The sequence below is a fragment of the Calypte anna genome, chromosome 22 (assembly GCF_003957555.1).
Source record: "Calypte anna isolate BGI_N300 chromosome 22, bCalAnn1_v1.p, whole genome shotgun sequence".
Taxonomy (NCBI): Eukaryota; Metazoa; Chordata; class Aves; order Apodiformes; family Trochilidae; genus Calypte; species Calypte anna.
In genome coordinates, this window is record NC_044267.1 from 2,093,517 (window position 1) to 2,107,918 (window position 14,402).

The 14,402-nt window shown below is 57.9% G+C and overlaps 3 protein-coding genes across 3 annotated transcripts; 2 read left to right on the forward strand and 1 right to left on the reverse strand.

The window, feature by feature from the left end:
* Window positions 1-3,113: 3,113 nt before the first annotated feature.
* On the reverse strand, window positions 3,114-6,924 carry LOC115599557 (leucine-rich repeat LGI family member 3-like). Its single transcript, XM_030464109.1, has 8 exons — window positions 6,713-6,924; window positions 6,096-6,167; window positions 5,931-6,002; window positions 5,746-5,817; window positions 5,572-5,643; window positions 5,317-5,486; window positions 5,015-5,179; window positions 3,114-3,931 (listed from the first exon to the last, which is right to left on the reverse strand). The coding sequence occupies exons 1-8, from the start codon at window positions 6,922-6,924 to the stop codon at window positions 3,114-3,116; spliced, it is 1,653 nt and encodes a 550-aa protein (XP_030319969.1).
* Window positions 6,925-7,918: 994 nt separating this feature from the next.
* Window positions 7,919-9,138, forward strand: LOC103526348 (pulmonary surfactant-associated protein C). The gene is made up of 5 exons (XM_008491400.2): window positions 7,919-7,968; window positions 8,085-8,231; window positions 8,326-8,469; window positions 8,558-8,668; window positions 8,928-9,138. Exons 1-5 carry the CDS (start codon window positions 7,924-7,926, stop codon window positions 9,033-9,035), a joined length of 555 nt encoding a protein of 184 aa, XP_008489622.1. The 5' UTR covers window positions 7,919-7,923; the 3' UTR covers window positions 9,036-9,138.
* A 1,625-nt stretch (window positions 9,139-10,763) lies between these two features.
* Window positions 10,764-13,305, forward strand: LOC115599558 (pulmonary surfactant-associated protein C-like). Its single transcript, XM_030464122.1, has 6 exons — window positions 10,764-10,864; window positions 11,537-11,842; window positions 11,946-12,056; window positions 12,753-12,863; window positions 12,961-13,065; window positions 13,153-13,305. The coding sequence occupies exons 1-5, from the start codon at window positions 10,823-10,825 to the stop codon at window positions 13,054-13,056; spliced, it is 666 nt and encodes a 221-aa protein (XP_030319982.1). The 5' UTR covers window positions 10,764-10,822; the 3' UTR covers window positions 13,057-13,065; window positions 13,153-13,305.
* The last annotated feature ends 1,097 nt before the right edge of the window (window positions 13,306-14,402 follow it).

Genomic DNA, 14,402 nt, shown 5'->3' on the forward strand with positions numbered 1-14,402 from the left:
GAAACCCCCCCAGGTCCCTGCTCGTCCAGCAGAACTCCCAGGACACCATTTTGGGGGGGTGTTCTGTGTTGTGTCCCCCAGGACCCCCCCCCCTTCCTGGCTTCCAAAGGCAAAGAGTGGCCACTGAGAATTCCCAGTGGGAATTCAAACGTTCCAGTATTTAAAAAGGTGACTACAAAGAGGGAGCCTCCCTCTTTCCTCCCTTTTTCCAAGGAAAATTCCAATTGGAGCTCAGGGGAGTGCTGGGACCCCAAAATAATGTGAGAATAAATATTAATAAACAATATTATGATATAAAATAATAAGAGGAGAAGGGTTGGACCAGGTGATGCCTGAGGTCCCTTCCAACCTGAGATTCTATGATTTTTAAATTATTTTTAATTTATTTTTTATATTTTTATTTTATTTTTAATTCTTTTTAATTTTTATTTTTATTATTTTTATTTTATTTTATTATTTTAAATTTCTTTTTCTTTTTACCTATACAACAGGAAAACCCAAACTGCTTCCATCCCAAACCCATCCATGCCCTGGGGTTGCCTCTTATTCCCTGGGAGAGGAACTTTGGGAGCTGTAATTGGTGCTTTTCCACATCCCTATTTAGGGATGGGAAAGGAAAGGGAATATTCCCCTGGAAAAATGGGGGGGGATTCCCTTCCCTGGGGACACACCATGGGACAAAAACCCCAAAAAACAAACAAACAAAAAAAAAACAGACCTGGAGGGACCCAAAAATATGGGAATTCCCCCCAACCCCTTTCCCATTCCTCACCAGGATGGGGCTGCTCCCAGGATGTGGGAGCTGGGACACAGGGGGGAGGCAGACAGGGTGGGGGTCTTGGTGTCTTTATTGGGGGGGGACACAACAAACCTGGGGTCCAGCATCCCATCCTTTTCCTCCTGGGAAGATCCCATCTATTTCCAGCATCCCAACTCCATCCAGCATCCCAACCTTTTCCTTCTGGGAGCATCCCATTCCCCCCAGCATCCCACATCCCCTGGGATATCCCATCCTTTTCCTCCTGGGAGCATCCCATCCATTTCCCACATCCTCTGGGATATCCCATCCTTGTCCTTCTGGGAATATCCACATGGCCTCCAGCATCCCACAGCCCTTGGGACATCCCAACCTTTTCCTCCTGGGAGCATCCCAATGGCCACCAGCATCCTACATCCCCTAGGATATTCCATGTCCTCCTGGGAGCATCCCACCCATTTCCAGCATCTCTCACCCAGCATCCCACATCCCTTGGGACATCCCATCCTTTTCCCCCTGGGAGCATCCCATTCACTTCCAGCATCCCACATCTCCTGGGATATCCTATCCTTGTCCACCTGGGAATATCCTCATGGCCTCCAGCATCCCATCTGCCCTGGGATATCCCATCCTTTTCCTCCTGGGAGCATCCCATCCACTTCCAGCATCCCACCTCCATCCAGCATCCCATCCTTTTCCTCCTGGGAGCATCCCATCCATTTCCCACATCCCCTGGGATATCCCATCCTTGTCCTTCTGGGAATATCCAAATGGCCTCCAGCATCCCACAGCCCTTGGGACATCCCATCCTTTTCCCCCTGGGAGCATCTCATTCACTTCCAGCATCCCACATCTCCTGGGATATCCCATCCTTGTCCACCTGGGAATATCCTCATGGCCTCCAGCATCCCATCTGCCCTGGGATATCCCATCCTTTTCCTCCTGGGAGCATCCCATCCACTTCCAGCATCCCACCTCCATCCAGCATCCCAACCTTTTCCTCCTGGGAGCATCCCAGTGGCCTCCAGCATCCCACATCCTCTGGGATATCCCAACCTTTTCCTCCTGGGAGCATCCCATCCATTTCCCACATCCCCTGGGATATCCCATCCTTGTCCTTCTGGGAATATCCAGATGGCCTCTAGCATCCCACAGCCCTTGGGACATCCCATCCTTTTCCTGTTGGGAGCATCCCAATGGCCTCCAGCATCCTACATCCCCTAGGATATTCCATGTCCTCCTGGGAGCATCCCACCCATTTCCAGTATCTCTCATCCAGCATCCCACATCCCTTGGGACATCCCATCCTTTTCCCCCTGGGAGCATCCTATTCCCCCCAGCATCCCACATCCCCTGGGATATCCCATCCTTGTCCTTCTGGGAATATCCTCATGGCCTCCAGCATCCCATCTGCCCTGGGATATCCCATTCTTTTCCTCCTGGGAGCATCCCATCCACTTCCAGCATCCCACCTCCATCCAGCATCCCAACCTTTTCCTCCTGGGAGGATCCCAATGGCCTCCAGCATCCCACATCCCTTGGGACATCCCATCCTTTTCCTCCTGTGAGCATCCCATTCACCTCCAGCATCCCACATCCCTTGGGACATCCCATCCCCACCTCCATCATCCCATCCTCCCAGGAGCATCCCCCCCAAATCCCAGGGAACATCCCACTCTCCTGGGGCCCATCCAGCCCCCCCACTCCCCAAACCCCCTTACCATGACACCCCCCAAGCAGACAGAGCCACCCACACACCCCCACCAGAGGGTGAGGGGGGGTCCCACCCCCTTCCCTGCATCCCAGGGGGGTCCCACTTCCTCCCTGCATCCCAGGTGGGGGTCCCACCCTCTTCCCTGCATCCCAGGGAGAGGATCCCACCCTCCTCCCTGCATCCCAGGGGGGGTCCCACCCTCTTCCCTGCATCCCAGGGGGGGATCCCACCCTCTTCCCTGCATCCCAGGGGGGGATCCCACCCTCCTCCCTGCATCCCAGGGCAGGGATCCCACCCTCCTCCCTGCATCCCAAGGGGGTTCCCACCCTCTTCCCTGCATCCCAGGGGGGTCCCACTTCCTCCCTGCATACCGGGTGGGGGTCCCACCCTCTTCCCTGCGTCCCAGGGAGAGGATCCCACCCTCCTCCCTGCATCCCAGGGGGGGATCCCACCCTCTTCCCTGCATCCCAGGGTGGGGAGGGGTCCCACCTTCCTCCCTGCATCCCAGGGGTGGCTCCGGGTGCTGGATGTGGGGAACCCAAGAATTCCCAGGGGAAACTGAGGCACGTGGGGTTGGGTGAGGGGGTGGGTGAGGAAGGGGGTGGGGGGGCTGCATGCAGGGGGGGTGTCTCTGTGTCCTGGCTAGAGGCTGAGATCCACCACCACGTGCCTGTAGACCAAAGTGTTGGCCTTGAAACTGGGAGCCAGGAGGAGTTGGACGTCGGAAGCGGGAACGAACCGGAACGCCCGAGGGGCTTGGACGGAAAGCTCCTGAAACTTGAGGAATTTCTGCTTCTCCTCTTCCCACAGGTAGAGGTGGGTGAAGGAGAAATCACTGCCCAAGGCCAGGTACTGCTTTTGTCCCACCAGGAAGGGCTGCATCACCATGGAACCCCGGGATGGGAGGGTTTGGAGCTCCAGGAACCGCTGCCCTTCCCACCTCACCACCTTGGAATCTCCGATGTAGCGGCTGAGGCAGAGGAAATGTTCCTTTTTCACCTGGAAATGCTTCACCATCTGCACGTCCAGCATCTCCCCCACCTCCCCTTGGAGGGCAAATTGCTTCTGGCTCTTATTCCACTGGTAGATGACGGGAGCTTGGGAGCTGCTGGAGATGATCAGCCGGGGTTTCCCCTCGTTTTCCACGTATTCCACGTCGGTGTCGCGGTGCCAGGCGTGGAGGGCTTGGTGGGAGTAAAAACCATTCTGGTTGAGGTGGTAGAGACTGGTGGAACCGGCCTTGGAGCTGTCAGCAATGACAAAATACCAGTGGCCCTCGATCTGGAAGGCCTCGATGTCGTTGGGCTTGCGGGTTTTCTGGCTGTCGATGTCCTGGATCTTGATGAATTTGTCCACGGCCGTGTCCCAGCGGTAGATGTAGGAGCCCCCAAAAAGCTGGGCAACCACCACGTAGAGCTGGTCCTGAGCCACGATGGGCTTGCAGTGCACTGCGGAGTGAGCTGGGGGAACAGGGACAGAGAAAGAGCAGGGCAGAGAATTCAAAAAGCAGAGAAAGAGAGAATAAAATAATCAGAGAATCCCAGAATCAGAGAATGAGAGAATCAGAGAATCAAAAAATCTGAGAATCAGAGAAATACAGAATCAGAGAGTTAGAGAATTACCAAATCACAGAATCAGAGAATCACAGAGTTGGAGAATCACAAAATCAGAGAATAAAAAAAGCAGAGAATCCCAGAATCACAAAATCACCAAATCAGAGAATCAGAGAATTCCAGAAAATCAGACAATCAGAGAAGCACAAAATTAGAGAATTAGGAAAACAGAGAATGAGAGAAACACCAAATCACAGCATCAGAAAATCACAGAATCCAAGAATCACAAAATCAGACAGTCTGAGAATCACCAAATCACAGAATCACCACATCAGACAATCAGATAAGCACAGACTCAGAGAATCACAAAATCAGAGAACCAGACAATCCCAGAATCACAAAATCCCAGAATCCCAGAATCATTTGGGTTGGAAAGGAGCTCTGGGATCATCAAGTCCAACCCTTGATCCACTCCTGCTGCAGTTCCCAGCCCATGGCACTCAGTGCCACATCCAGGCTCTTTGGAAAGATCTCCAGACACGGAGAATCCACTCCTTCCCTGGGCAGCCCATTCCAATGCCTGATCACCCTCTCCAGAAAGAAATTCTTTCTCATCTCCAACCTAAACCTCCCCTGGCACAACTTGAGACCCTGCCCTCTTGTCTTGCTGAGAGTTGCCTGGGAAAAGAGCCCAACCCCCCCCTGGCTCCAACCTCCTTTCAGGGAGTTGCAGAGAGTGATGAGGTCTCCCCTGAGCCTCCTCTTCTCCAGCCTCAACACCCCCAGCTCCCTCAGCCCTTCCTCACAGCAATTCTGCTGGATCCCTTCACAGCCTCCTTGCTCTTCTCTGCACCTGCTCCAGCACCTCAAGCTCCTTCCTGAGCTGAGGGGCCCAGCAGTGGGCACAGAACTTGACGTTGTCATCTCCAATCACCCAAACCCTTGGGTGACAGCCAGGAGGGGACCCTCCCCACCCCAAAAATTCTTTACCAGGGATGTGGTCGAAGTCCCTGAGCTTGCGTTCCACGTAGTCCCACTTGAGGATGGCACAGCTGCTGGCACCAGGCTGGGCCAGGGCCACGTAGAGGTCACTGGCATAGGTAAAAGGTTCTGCTGAGACAGCCTGGAAGGGCAGCACCTGGTGGACCACGAAATCTGGGACAAAAAGAAGAAAAGAAGGAAAGGAAAGGAAAGGAAAGGAAAAAGGAAAAAAAAAAAAAAAAAAAGAGGTGAAGGTGAGGATCCCAGCCCCCCCCTGGGCGTGGGGGTGATGGGTGCCTGTGGTCCCTCACCCGTGGTGATGCACTGGAAGTCCCCAAGTGCCAAATCCCGGATCCTTTGTCCCTCAAAGTGCCCGGGGCTGCTGCAGAAGGTGGCAGGGACTGTGGTGTTGGTGTTTTCCAACCACTCCACCAACCACTTGATCTTGCAGTCACAGGACAGGGTGTTGCCCCGGAGGTCCCTGTCCCAAGGAAAACACTCAGTCACACCCCCCCCAGCATTGTCACCCTCACCCCAGAGGGTCCCCAATGCCACCCCAGCCTTACAGGTCACTCAGGATGTCCAGTGGCTTGAAGAGGTCCCGGGGCAGTGTCTGCAGGTTGTTGTTGGCCAAGGACCTGGGGGATGAAGAGGGGACACGGAGGTGACACACGAAGGGCCACGAGTGCTCCTTGGGGACCACAGGGGACAAACCCCCCCACTCCCCCGAGGGTACTCACAGGTGGGTCAGGGACTTGAGCCCACGGAAAGTGCCCTTGGAGAGAGCTTGGATGTCATTGTTCTCGATGAACCTGGGGCAGGAGGAGAGGGTGGCACGGCCACCTTGAGGGGACCATTCCCTGGGGGTACCCCCACCCCCTCCCTGTCCCCAGGTCCCTGTCCCCAGGTCCCTGTCCCCACGCACAGGTACTGGAGGTGTGACAGCCCAGCGAAGGCGTTGTCCCCAATCAGGGTGAACTTGTTGGAATTGAGGAGGCTGCAAAAAGAGGAAATGGGGGGGAGGAATCAGCACCCTGGTGGGACACAGGGGGGGGAGGGACAAGGGGGAGGGGACATCAGGAGGACCTACAGGAACTGGAGGGAGGGGATGTGTGCGAAGGCAGCCTCCCGGATCTCGGTGAAAGCCGCGTTCACCATCGTCCTGTGGGGGACACCGAGCTTCAGGAAGGGGACAGCAGCACGGGGAAGGGGGGCTCTGACACCCCCCCGGCCCCTCAGCACCACACACGTGTGCACACACGCGTGTGCAAGCGTTCACACTTTCCATGGGAGGCTCTGGAGTCATTGCCCCCTCCCTGTGTCCCCAGGGATGGGGAATGGGGACCCAGCAGCCGTGTCCCCTCCGGGCTCTGGTCCCCAAGGTCACAGCAGATGGGGAGGGAGGTGGGGATGGGCTCCAGATGGCACTGGTGGATGGATGCAGGACCTGCCACCACTGCAGGACACGGGGACCTGCCACCACTGCAGGACACGGGGCCCAGCCCTGGGGTGTCTCCAGCAACCAGCCCTGGGGTGTCCCCAACCCACTCCTGTCCCCAAGAGACACCCACACCCCACACGTTTGCACAAAAAAAAAACCCCAACCCCAACAGGCTGTCCTTGTCATCCCCAACCCCTCCCCAGCCAGCCCAGCCCTCCGGGTGACAGTGCCCTGCTCCCTGTCCCCATCCCTGTCCCCATACTCACAGGGAGATGATTTCGGGGGGCAGGTTCTTGGGCACGGCCTTGGAATCCACGCAGAAAGCTGTGTCCCGGGTGCAGGAGCAGCTCGGAGGGCAAGGAGGGGGCCTGGGGGGTCTCCGAGCTTCTACCGGGACCCAGAACCAGGCCGAGGCGAGGAAGAGGAGGAGAGCAGCGAGCTGACCCCTCAGCATCCTCCTCCCTCTCCGCGGCTCCATCGCCCAGGCCTAGCCCTGCTCTTTTTAATTTTTTTTTTCCTTTTTTTTTTTTTTTCCTCTCTCCTTCCCGCAGCTGATCCCTCTCCTGTCGTTCCCAGGAGTTGCAGCCGCGACTTTTTTTTCTTTTTTCCCCGGGAGATTTCAGTATAAAACGCTGAAAGCTGCTGGCACCCGAGGCGCTGCGCTGCAGAGCATCGTGGTCCTGTGCTGCGGGAAGGGAGGGAGGGATGGGAAAGAGGGAGGGATGGGAAAGAGGGAGGGAAGGATGGGAGAGAGAGAGAGAGGGAGGGAGGGATGGATGGGGGAGAGGGATGCGGCTGAATGACAGCCCCAGCATCCCTGTCGCATGTGTCCCGCAAACCCGAGGCTGCCAGGGGGGAGCTGGGGGACTCCAGGGGTGCAGCAGGGTGGGGGATAGGAGGGAACCCACCGGGACGATGCCACCACCCCCCCACCCTGTGCTCTGCTCACGCTGCAGGGGAGAGAGGGGGATGGGGGAGGCACCGCGCATCCATCTGTCCCCTCTGTCCCCTCTGTCCCGTCCGTCCCGTCCCAGGCACGGCGCTCAGGGCACACAAAGAGCCCAGCCAGCTCCTGGAGGGGGGGCAAAGGGGGGGTTTGCAGCTGCCTGGGCACAGGGCTGCAGGGACCAGGGGTGCAGTATCCACCCCCCCCCCCATCCTCCGGGAGATGCTCTGAGGGTGCTGAGTCCTCAGGCTGGGAACACTCTGCCTGCCCACTGTTTACTTTGCTCCCCCCCGCCTTCCCAAATGCCGGGAAAGAGCCCTCGGAGGTTTCACACCCTCTGGGGGGGTTCACACTCTTTGGGGGGGGGGGTTCACACCCTCTGGGGGGGATCTCACGCCCTCTCCTTGGCTCGGCAAACAGAGCACAAGTGGCACTTGGCCTCCAGGGTGGCCCCAACCCCCTCTTCTTACCCTTCCTGCGGATCCTATAAATCCCTCCCCGGGTCGGGCTGGCAAAGGGACAGGAGGCGAGATGGACGAGAGCTCCAAGGAGGCATTGATGGAGGAGGCACCTCCGGTAAGGACCTCCCCCCCCCCAAACTCCTCACCCAGCTTGGGGACCCAGCCTGGGGCTGTCGTGTCCCTGTCCCCAGGCTCAGCCGGGTTTGTCCTTTGTGTGTCCCCTCCCCACAGAGCTACACAGCCTCCTCCCGCCCGCCCTACAGCCCCCCCCAGCTGAAGTCCTTGCTGGTGGTGGTGCTGGTGGTGCTGGTCCTCACGGTTGTCATTGTCACTTTCCTCCTCCTGGGGCTGCACATCACCGAGACCCACGCCGAGACGGTGAGGAGGGGGGACGGGGACAGCACGGGGACACCACCCGTGGGGCTTAGAGCCCCAAAATCCCCGCAACCCTCCTTTCCTCTTCACCTGGCAGGTTTTGAGGATGACCATCCAGGGTTTGGATGGAGAGGGGACACCCCCCCAGCACCTCTCCATGAGCAAGAAGGAAAGGACCGGGACCTTCGCCGTGCAGGATGGGCTCAACGCCTCTGCCGTGGTGGTTTATGACTACAGCAAGGTCTGGGGACAGCCCAGGGGACGTGGGGGGTGACAGCAGTGGGGACAGGGCTGAGCTGACCCCCCCGGGTGGGTCTGTTTGTACCCAGCTGCTGGTCAGCTACAGGTCCTGGAGTCACCGTGCCTGCTACATCACCCGCATGGACAAGGACAACATCCCCGGGCTGGATGCTGTCACCCAAACCTTCCAGCACAGGCAGGTGAGGGTTGGTCACCCCTTTGGTCACCTCCTGGGCCACCACGGGGAAGGATAGGGCTTGTGGAAAAAAAAAGAAAAAAATAAAAAAAGTGTAGCTGTGGCACTGTGGGACACGGTTTAGTGGGAGTGGGTGTGTTGGGTGGATGGTGGGACTGGAGGAGCTCAGGGGTCTTCTCCAACCTGAATGGTTCTGTGGTTCTGCCAGAGGGATGGCTACCAGTAGCCAAGGCTGGTAGCCCACCCCGTTCTCTCTCCTGCAGGCTGAAATGAAGGAGGTTGGGGACAATGTGGTGGCCTTGGCCGACCGCTCCATCCTGGGCACCACCGTCAACATCCTCTGCAGCTCTGTCCCTGTCTACTGGGCATAGTGACCCCCCCCCAGGGGGACAGGATGGTGACGTGGGGATGGCACCGTCCCCATGCTCCCCAGGGATCTCTCCTCCTCCTCCCTGTCCCTGTCCCCTGCGTGTCCCCAAGAGGGTGCTCTGTCCTCAGAGGCTCAGCACCGCGGCGCTCCCACAGCACTTGCAATCATCATCACTAATAATAAATAATAATAAAGTGGGATTTGCTTCGGGAGTTGCTTCAGGAGTCATCTCTCTGTGTGCCACCCAAGGCCCGGGTCCCTCTTCCCTGTGCTGCTCCTGTCCTTGTCCCCATCACACTGGCCAAACAGGGGGGACAAGGTTGTCCCAGGGATGTTGGAGTTGCTCCATCCCACCCTGGGTGAGGAGCAGGGAGGAGGTGGCACTTGGCCACACTGCCCACCCTGCTCCGTGGCCACTGTCCCCTCTGTGCCACCCTGAGGGGGTGAGCAAGGTGGCAGCAGCCCCTCCAGCCCATGGTCACCCAGTGACTCCAGGTGCAGAGGGGGGCAGAGGGGCTGTGCCACATCCCCACAATCCCCTCACTCCAGCACCCCCAAACCCCCATTTACCACCCCAGACCCTGCTCCTCCACCCCAAAGCAGTTGGGAGCATCCTCGGGGGGCACCTCCAGGCTCAGGGGATCAGCAGGGATAGAGAGGAAAAAAAAAAGACCCCAGGGGGACCCTGCCCACCCCCCAGGAGCACAATTGGGGCATTAACTGGGGATTGGGGGCAGCTGGGGGGGTCTGGGGGCTCTGCTGGGAATCTGCACATGGCTGAGTGTGGACATAGGGCTGGCAGCTCTGCTCCCCCCCCAGAAAAAATCCTGCTCTGGCCCTGAGCCCGTGTCACCCAAGCAAGGACCTGGGGTCAGGGGGGTGCTGAGAGCCCAGGGAAGGGACAAGGGCTCCCCACGGCCACTCCTGAGTGGGGGAACAAACACCTTGGAGCTGCTCCCAAGTGTCCCGTGCTCCTCAAAAGTGTGGGACAAGAGGCAGCTGTGACGGGGGGTGCACACCCTCACCCCCCCCCAAAACAAAAAAAGAAAAAAAAAAAAGAAAAAAAAGAGAGTCTGGGGTCCCAGGAGGCCAAGGGGGGCACCCAGGGGTGACTGTGAGGTCCCCCCCTGAGCCAAACTCTGAGAGAGGTTCATGTCCTGTTCTGCTGATTGCACCACCCGAGGTGCCACCCCCTGTCACCCCCCCCTCCCCATGAGCAAACTCACCCCTGACACCCCCCCCCAAAGCCCCATCCCCATCATACCAACCCCTCCGAGCCCCCCATAATCCTCGGCACTGAATAGAACCCAGCCCTGGCCGTGGTCGCAGGATGTGTCCCCCCCCCTGTGGTGACCCCGCTGCCACCCTGTCCTGGCGGGCTGTGGGAAAGCTTTTAATGTCCCCTTCGCAGCGGTTCCAGGTGCCCCAGCTGGCCCGGGGACAGGGACACAGAGCCAGGTCTCGCCTTGCCCACAGCTGTGGCCGGATGCTCCACCCTGGAGAAGAGAGAGCTCCAGGGTGCTCCAGGGTTTGCTTTGGCCCCGACACCTCCCTCCTGAGCGGCCGAGTGACCCTCGTGAGCTTGGGGACAAGTGTCCTCAGAGCCTCTCCACCAGCAGGGTTCCCAGGGGGAGCTGCAGCAAACAGAGGTGAAGTGGATTGCACCCCCCCAGCCCCACCGCACCCCCGCACCCACCCCTCTGCCCTCCCTACCCACCATCCCAGTATAAAAAACCGCAGTCCCAGTTGCTCCGGGGCTGCCCGCACTGGGAGGAGGAGGAGGCAGCCATGGAGAGCAGCATGAAGCAGGTGGTGATTGAAGAGAAGCCGGTGAGTCCCCAAAGAGGGGTGACACGGGGGTCCCTGTGCCCACCAGAGATGCTCCGTACCCAGTCCAGCCCAGTTTGGCACCCAAGCGGGATCCCGCACCCTCCCGAACTCAGGGAGGGGGAGATGGGGGGTGAACCCATCCCCCCGCATCCTTCATCTCCTTCCTCCCTGATCCCAGTTTGGCACTGGAGCAAAACCATCGGGATCCTGCACCCCCCGGAGCTCAGGGAGGGGGAAATGGGGGGTGAACCCATCCCCCCGCATCCTTCATCTCCCGTCTCCTCCTTCCCTGATCCCAGTTTGGCACTGGAGCAAAACCCATCGGGATCCCGCACCCTCGAAGCTCAGGGAGGGCGGGCTGAGGGGGGCGAACCCATTCCCTGCATCCTTCATCTCCCATCTCCTCCCTCCTTGATCCCAGTTTGGCACTGGTGCAAAACTCAGACGGATCCTGCACCCCCCGAAGCTTAGGGAGGGGGATATGGGGGGCGAACCCATCCCTGCATCCTTCATCCTCCCTCCCTGATCCCAGTTTGGCACTGGAGCAAAACCCAGCGGGATCCCGCCCTCCCGAAGCTCAGGGAGGGCGGGATGAGGGGGGCCAATCCATCCTCCCGCATCCTTCATCTCCCATCTCCTCCCTCCCTGATCCCGCTTTCCCCATTCCCGCAGGACCAGGAGAAGGGGTGCTGCAAATGCTGTTGGCCCTGTGCCATGTGCTGCTCCAAATGTCACCTCCCCCGCTGCCTCAAGTGTCCCGGCTGCAAGGGCTGCGGGAGTTGCGGGAGTTGCGGGAGCTGCCTCAAGAGAGCTTTCTGCTTCCTGCCCCGCCTCCTCTGCTGGCTGCCCCGCAAGCTCCTGAGCTGCGGCCACCTCCGGTGTCTCCTGATCACCCTGGTGGTCGTGGTCCTCCTGGTGGTGATTGTCGCCGGCATCCTGCTGATGTGGCTGTGGGTTGGCCAGCAGCAGGCTGACACCGTAAGTTGTGGACCCCAAACTTCTCCCATCACCGCTGTCACCCCGGGCAGGGGTTGCTGAAGGTGTTGGGGATCCCCTCCCATCCCAAAAAACTCCTCCCCAGGTGCTGCGGGTGGGGATGCAGAGGGGGTTGGCTTGGGAAGAGGATGTGGCCACTTTCTACCTGGATGCTGGGGATGGGGACCCGGCCACGGTCATCTATGACTACAAAAATGTGAGTAAAGTTGGGGAAAAAGGGGACAGGGAATGGGTGAGAGGAGCAGAAGGGATGGGAAGGGATTCCAGGAAAAATCCTGTGGGGAAGAGGCTCAGGGGAGACCTCATCACTCTCTACAACTCCCTGAAAGGAGGTTGGAGCCAGGGGCGGGTTGGGTTCTATCAGTCAGACAAGGGGGAATGGGATAAACTCTGCCAGGGAAGAGTAGGGTGGAGATTGGGAAAAAATCCTTCCCAGAGAGGGTGATCAGACACTGGGATGGGGTGTCCAGGGAGGGGGGGGATTCTCCATCCCTGGAGGCTTTGAAGAAGGGACGGAATGTGGCACTGAGTGCCATGGGCTGGGAGCCACGGGGGGAGTGGATCAAGGGTTGGGTTGGACGATCCCAGAGGTGCTTTCTATCCCAAATGATTCTGGGATTTTGTGATTCTGTGATATTCTGTGACTCTGGGATTTTGTGACTGGGATTTTGTGACTCTGGGATTCTGGATTTCTGTGATTTTATGATTCTGTGACTCTGAATCTCAGAGATTCTGGGACTTTATGATTCTGGGACTTTATGATTCTGGGTTTCTGGGACTTTATGATTCTGTGATTATATGATTCTGTGACTCTGGGATTCTCTGGTTCTGTGATTTGGTGATTCTGTGGGGTTCTGTGGGACCCAGCTGATCCATTTCTCTCTGCCATCAGCTGCTGGTCACCTACAGATCCCGACTCCACCACTCCTGCTACGTCACCCGCGTGGACAAGGACAACATCCCAGGACTGGACACTGTCACCCAAACCTTCCAGCGCCGGCAGGTGAGGCTTTGGGACAGACTGGGGAGTGCCCTCCCCCCCTCGATGAAGAAGTGGGGTGCAGCACTCACCCCTCCTGTCCCTTGCTGTCCCCTTGCAGGCTGAGCAGAGGCTGAGCCTGCCCCTGGCTGACCCCTCCCTCCTGGGGACCACCGCCAGCATCCTCTGCAGCATCCTCCCCATCTATTGGGCTTAGCCTGGCAGGGTGAGTGCAGAGGGGGGGTTGGGAGGGTGAGAAGAGACCCCCCACCCACCCTAAAATCCCCCTGACAGTGCCAACTTTCCCTTGCAGCATCCCTGATGGACACAGCGTTGCCTCAACCCCCTCGGGAGCATCACCAACACCTCTGCACCCCCTCACCCTCCCCAAATTTGAGGGGGGGGGTATGATGATGAGTGGGGGGGTTTAGGGGGTCTTTTGGGGTGGGGGGTGTCCAGCTTTATGTCTCTGATGCAATGGTGGTGCTGGGGGGGGGGTTGGAGGGTGTGGGTGGGTGGCTGCTTGGGACAGCTGGTTTGTCACTTAAAGTCTTCTCAGCTTTGCCAAAGTAAAAAAAAAAAAAACCAAACCCATGACACTTAAAAGGACCAAACTCTCTGTTCCTGTTCTTTGCTCCCTGCTGCACATCCCACCTTCTTTGCTGTAAAAAGAAAAAAAAATTGCATTTTGGGGCTCTGAGCAGCATGAAGGGGAATTATTTGGGGCTGGGGGCTCACTGGATGCACCTCAGGGCACGGGACCAACCTGTGCTGCTCCCTCTTCCTGCCAGAGGCTGGAAAAATGTCCCTGTTCTGGAAAAATGTCTCTGTCCTCTCCTGCCCTGCAGAGCTGAATAAAGGATAAAGGGAAGAATCAGGTCTTGGAGCTATTCCTGGACACAGCTCGTGTCCTGGCCACTGGCTGAAGCCCCAGGACTGGGATCACTGGGGTTGGGATGCTGGTTTTAGGATTGGGATCATTGGAATGGGATGCTGGTGTTATTAGGGATGGGATTATGAGGACTGGGATCGTTTGGACTGGGATGGTGTTATTAGGACTGGGTTTATTGGGACTGTGCTGCTGGTATTAGGACTGGGATTATTTGGACTGGGGTGCTGGTGTTATTAGGACCAGGATTATGAGGACTGGGATTTTGGGGACTGAGATGTTGGTATTAGGACTGGGATTTGGAGGACTGGGATTACTTGGACTAGGATGCTGTTATTGGGTCTGGGATTACTGGAAGGGGATATTTTGGTGCTATTAGGTCTGGGATTATTGGGACTGGGATGCTGGTGCTGTGAGGACTGGAATTATTGGGACTGGGCTGCTGGTGTTGTTAGGACTGGAATTGTTGGGACTGGGCTGCTGGTGTTTCTGGGACTGGAATTATTGGGACTGGGATGCTGGCCCCCATGGCAGGGGGGGGAAACACGACTCCTCCTCAGCTGCCCCAGGATCTTTATTTAAAAATCCCCTCGGGGTTGACCAGGCAGCCCCAGGCACACAGCTGGGATGGGATGGGATGTGCTGAGTTTTCCAAGGGCTCAGCACCCCTCCAC

Excerpts from the sequence above, each read along its gene's own strand:
- LOC115599557 (XM_030464109.1), bottom strand. The coding sequence starts at position 6,924 with ATGGAGCCGCGGAGAGGGAGGAGGATGCTGAGGGGTCAGCTCGCTGCT. Across the intron at positions 6,003-6,095 it reads ATCCCCTCCCTCCAGTTCCT|CCTCCTCAATTCCAACAAGT; the intron begins GTAGGTCCTCCT and ends CTCTTTTTGCAG. Across the intron at positions 5,818-5,930 it reads CTGTCACACCTCCAGTACCT|GTTCATCGAGAACAATGACA; the intron begins GTGCGTGGGGAC and ends CTCCTGCCCCAG.
- LOC103526348 (XM_008491400.2), top strand. The coding sequence starts at position 7,924 with ATGGACGAGAGCTCCAAGGAGGCATTGATGGAGGAGGCACCTCCG. Across the intron at positions 7,969-8,084 it reads TGATGGAGGAGGCACCTCCG|AGCTACACAGCCTCCTCCCG; the intron begins GTAAGGACCTCC and ends CCCTCCCCACAG. Across the intron at positions 8,232-8,325 it reads CCGAGACCCACGCCGAGACG|GTTTTGAGGATGACCATCCA; the intron begins GTGAGGAGGGGG and ends TTCACCTGGCAG.
- LOC115599558 (XM_030464122.1), top strand. The coding sequence starts at position 10,823 with ATGGAGAGCAGCATGAAGCAGGTGGTGATTGAAGAGAAGCCG. Across the intron at positions 12,057-12,752 it reads TCATCTATGACTACAAAAAT|CTGCTGGTCACCTACAGATC; the intron begins GTGAGTAAAGTT and ends CTCTGCCATCAG. Across the intron at positions 12,864-12,960 it reads AAACCTTCCAGCGCCGGCAG|GCTGAGCAGAGGCTGAGCCT; the intron begins GTGAGGCTTTGG and ends GTCCCCTTGCAG.